We start from the raw sequence: 4,514 nt of genomic DNA, 5'->3' as shown, positions 1-4,514 counted from the left end.
ACATATATACATATACAGTATATATATATACATATATAAATATATATATATATATTTTTTTTTTAAAGGCATTTTAAACCATTCCCACTCTCTTGCAATATTCTAAACAATGTTTCTAAACTCTAAATGCTCTAAAAGAGCACAGATGTCATGGTTTCAGCTCTCTGCCTCGGCTGCTCTTTGCCACCTACAAGCGCTCTTGGCCACGCCCACTTCTCCTCTCTGCAAGGTGAACAGCTGATCAGCTGCAGCAGGAAGTTTATACTACAGTGTGGGCTGCACAAATGTGCAGCAGGTGCTAAATAATTTAGAATAATTTATTTTAAATAAAAAGTTCCATGCCAATCGTTTTGCTCATCCATCAATCAGCCAATAGTGTGTTGTGTCCAAACTTGTTTTGAAAAACCGCGATAGAGCGAGCCCACGAAAAACGAACGTGAAGTAGCAAGGGACTACTGTATATTTGAATGAGTTTTTTCAAAGCTGGGGGAGGAGTAGCCAGAGCAGGTTTGTTACAAATGACAAAAAAAAAACAACTTCTCAGAGCCCCCAGGCCAACAGCGGGCCCCCCAAAACACTCGACTACTCCCATAAGATATGGTAATCTACATTAGTTGTCATCATAGAAAAGAAAATCTACATTGTTTTTGATTTATGTTGTCATAATTGAATGCATTATTTCTGCAGCTCAAACAGTAACTGATCATTTTCCAAGGTTCCTTAAATGCAATATTAAAGCCCCCCTGACTGGTCCACAACTTTATTGGAGCGCTACACACATGGGACTTATGAACTGAATTGACATGATTGATTATGGCTGTTTAGGGAAACACTATGGTAACTTAAAGTGTCAGTTGTCTGTGCACAAATGATGAAACATGAACACAAATAGATGTTAGTGGTGTTGTGGTGGCAAATGACTTAAATGGAAGGGGGCTTCCAAATAAAATTCTGCTTAGGGCCCCACACATCCTCAGGCCGGCTCTGTGTGGAGCTAATAGAAAGCTGAAAGAAATTGATGCTGGTGTATTAACTGATATAAAGCTGCTGTTCAAATTGACTTTGTATTAGTACTGCTTGTGTTTTGCACCATTGTCACAGATATTCCTACATATATTTTACTACCTTGTATCTTATGTGTTGCCACATAAAGTCTGAATAAAAGCTGACACCCTGCCAAATAAAGTGATCAAATGCTGATGACTTGGAGGATCCAATTATTTCACTTTGCTCTTCGAATGGAGCTGGTGATAAGTCAAAAATCATCCCAGCAGCACCAGTTGTATTTTGAGCTGGGGGTGGGTGGGAACTGAGTAAAGGTTGTGATTGTGGTCTCGGTGGTCGGGATAAGTCAGAGAGGGGGGATGGCTGTGCCCCTCCCGCCGCTGTGGGTGATGTGTGAAGCCGGTGGTCCAGCAGCAGGAGGACCGCCTCTCCCGCGCGCAGCAGCTCGTCTCTCAGCTGAAGGCTGCTCAGCAGCTGCGCTCAGCCTCCCTCTTGTTGGCTCTGACAGTCCATTGGCCTGACTGTCGCTCTGCGAGGTGGGGAAGAGGCGAACACACCGGCAGGCGTTCACTAGCGGGGGGAGAACTCGCGGTGCAGACTGATGACGATGATGATGGTGAGGATGATGCGCTCTTCCCGTGACTTTATGAATTGTGAAGAAACGTAGCGACATCTTGGTTTTTTTTTTTGTTGTTTTTTTTTTCTCCTCGTTCCTTCTTGCCCATCATCGGTTTTGCTGGATTTCTCTTCTGAGGGGGTGAAGGGGCGCGGTGTGTGTGGGGGGTGGGTGCGCTTTTTGAAGCTGCGGTCAGACGCGGGTTCTGGAGGAGCCGAAGCCACGGATCCTGAGCATCGGCCCGCAGCGCTGCGCCATCCATGACGACGACGATGATGATGATGGCCTTGGACGTCCAGACTTGCGCGGTGTTCACGGTGGTCGCGGTTCTGGTGCTCGTGAACGTGCTGCTGATGTTCCTCCTCGGTACTCGTTAATGGATCTGCGCTTGGGGCCCGGTTCGCAGCGCGCCGCGCTCTCGCACCGGAGAGGAGAGCAGAGCGGCGCGCGCTGGTCCAGAGCGGGGACGCCCGGCGCTCCATCACGGATACGCGTTGCAATGAATGACGTTGGTACAACCTAATCATGTATTTCTGTCCACCCCCCCACCCCCCAAAACCTTCGTTGTCTTGTCACCATCTGTGATCACAAGTGTTGTCTTGGTGCTTGGAGTTGATCCGGATCTGTGATGCTCTTACCTTTTCTGTGGTGATTGGAAACCCCTATATCCCTCACCTATCACAAAGGCCCCCCCCCCCCCCCCCACCTCCCAAAAAAAAAACAAAGCCAACCTCCTTCTACCCCCATGTTGTACATTGTGAATTATAATCAATGTGGATTATTCTGTATTATTTAGATAAAAATGCATCAGGGTTTGAAGCTATGCCTGCGCCAGGGCTTGTTGTTGTTCCTGTTCTGAATCCTCTGTAGTCACATTCACAACATGGCAGCTAATAGCTGTGCAGTGATCTCTGTACAGAAGTTAATGCGATATTTGTAGCAAATAGCCTTGCGAGTGAGAGGCCCCGCACCGCTCCGTGTTGACTCTGGAGGATCATTGTGATCTCAGCTGAGCAGTAATCGACAACAGGCAGGGCTCGGCCTAATAAAGGAGGGCCTCCATCTCTCCAGGTTTCCCCCATTTTAGATTCTGCTAAACTCAGCTCCCATTTCACAGCCCCCAGTACTCCCACCCCTGCAGTTTGCACAGTGGCGCTCATTTGTAGTGATTATTATGAGATATGTAATTATACGTTATTGTTTATTCCAGTCATAAGTGAAAAGGCTTGTCGGCTGCTGATGGGAATAAGAAAGGTTTTACTTTTCTTGTAGCTTCAGTGGCAAAGTGCTGTAAAAGGATCAGAGGCAGGTGTCATTAATGTTGCATGGATGTCAGAAATAGATATGCTAAAAGCCTGTCCCAGGGCCATCCACGACAGTCCTATTTATAGAAATAGACTGGCTCTTTTTAAGACGTCCTGTGTGCTCCTTCACTCTCAATGCTGAGTGCTCTGTGTTTTGTGTAAGTGCTAAATGCTGTATGGTATATCATGAACACAGATATTACTGTCACATGCCACGGCATGTGGGCTGGTGTTGTCATTGCTGTGACATAAACAGCTGAGACCCCGCAGGACTTTAAACATTCATGCATTCATGACCATAGTGTCACACGGTCTGAAGGTCTGCTGCAGATGTTGCAGCTAGCACTGATAACCTACTTACAGATAGGTGTGTGTGCACGTGCAAGCGTGTCAGGTGTGAGAGCAAGTCTTGAGTGGGTGTATTCTGTGGTTCTTTTTTACCTCTCGAGTCCTCCGCACATCCCCAAGTGTTCACACATCTGCAATCCCTCCAGGGCAGGTGCCTTCTAATAGAGTTCTGCTGCATGTCGTGCAGCCAGAAGTGTCGATGTGCAGATGTGTGTGAGTGAGACCACGGTGATGTGTGAGGAGGTGCATGTGTTTCTCGCCTGCTCCGAGCAGCGCATCTTTGATTGGCTCCCAGACTTGGGGTATAAGTGTATTACATAAGAGGACTGGCAGACACAGGGAGGACAGACCGTGAGACTCGCTCGGTGTGTCGGAAAGAGGAACCTCTTTCTGGGATCGAGCATTTCCATTTTCTTGACGTTTCTCATTCTGAGCTTAGCGGAGGACCGACACCTCGGCAGCTTCCTAAAGGGATTCGACTACCATGATCGTATGAACTTGGACTTCTCCATGAATAAACTCTCTGATCAGTTATATGCCACAAACATGGTAAGGCTGGCTGAAGGGGTGTGCGCGTGTGTGTGTTTGCTTGGAGATGCTATAGGTGCTTTGGTGCAGCTGTGCTGTGACTATAGAGAAAGTGGGATGTTGGAATGCAGTGGATCTGCCAGAGCAGCAAATGCTGATGTGTTGCGCTGCAAAGATGATACAAGCAAACGAATCATCATATTTACTCGTCAGGCTCCACGTCTGGGCTCAAAGATGAAACAGATGTCACATGCATCTTTATATAGGAATAGATTTGTCTGCATTGATTTGCATTGACCCAAATACAGCATGGACTGCTCAGACTGAGCCCTCAGGTTTGTGGTGTTGTAGCTGCAGTGTAACGGTGCAAGCTGGTGGACAAACAAGTAACGACGATCAGTCTGTGATCACTGTATTTGTTTGATCCAGCCAGGTGTGAGGGTGCTCTAAAGGATTAGGGAAGATTGATTATGTAATGCTTTTAATTTATTCAGACATGTGAAGGGAAAGGAGGAATGCAATGTACTGTATAGGAGAGGGCAGTGCTGCTCCCATTTGGGAGAGGAAGGGATGAGGCAAAGGAGGGAGGAACATTGGCTGTAAGTGCTCAATCCTGCTTCCTCTTTTGGTATGTTCTTTTTCTGTGTTCCAGTCGATTAGGTGGATAGAGAGATTGTGCCTGTTGTGAATGGGGTAAGAATGGAGTGGAGCTT

The 4,514-nt window shown here is 47.0% G+C and overlaps 1 protein-coding gene across 2 annotated transcripts in view; it reads left to right on the top strand.

The window, feature by feature from the left end:
* Positions 1 to 1,834: 1,834 nt before the first annotated feature.
* LOC119408556 (rho guanine nucleotide exchange factor 9) overlaps positions 1,835 to 4,514 on the top strand; it is a 38,226-nt gene continuing 35,546 nt past the window's right edge. For both annotated transcript variants that reach the window (XM_037675400.1, XM_037675399.1), the window contains exon 1: positions 1,835 to 2,129. In XM_037675400.1, the coding sequence (XP_037531328.1) occupies positions 1,998 to 2,129 (132 nt within the window). In that variant the 5' untranslated portion in view covers positions 1,835 to 1,997. The remainder of the gene's footprint in view (positions 2,130 to 4,514) is intronic.

Source organism: Nematolebias whitei, chromosome 4, assembly GCF_014905685.2.
Source record: "Nematolebias whitei isolate Nwh7 chromosome 4, NemWhi1, whole genome shotgun sequence".
Classification (NCBI taxonomy): Eukaryota; Metazoa; Chordata; class Actinopteri; order Cyprinodontiformes; family Rivulidae; genus Nematolebias; species Nematolebias whitei.
The sequence above is the reverse complement of the archived record's forward strand: the minus strand, read 5'-3'. Positions and strand labels throughout refer to the sequence as shown.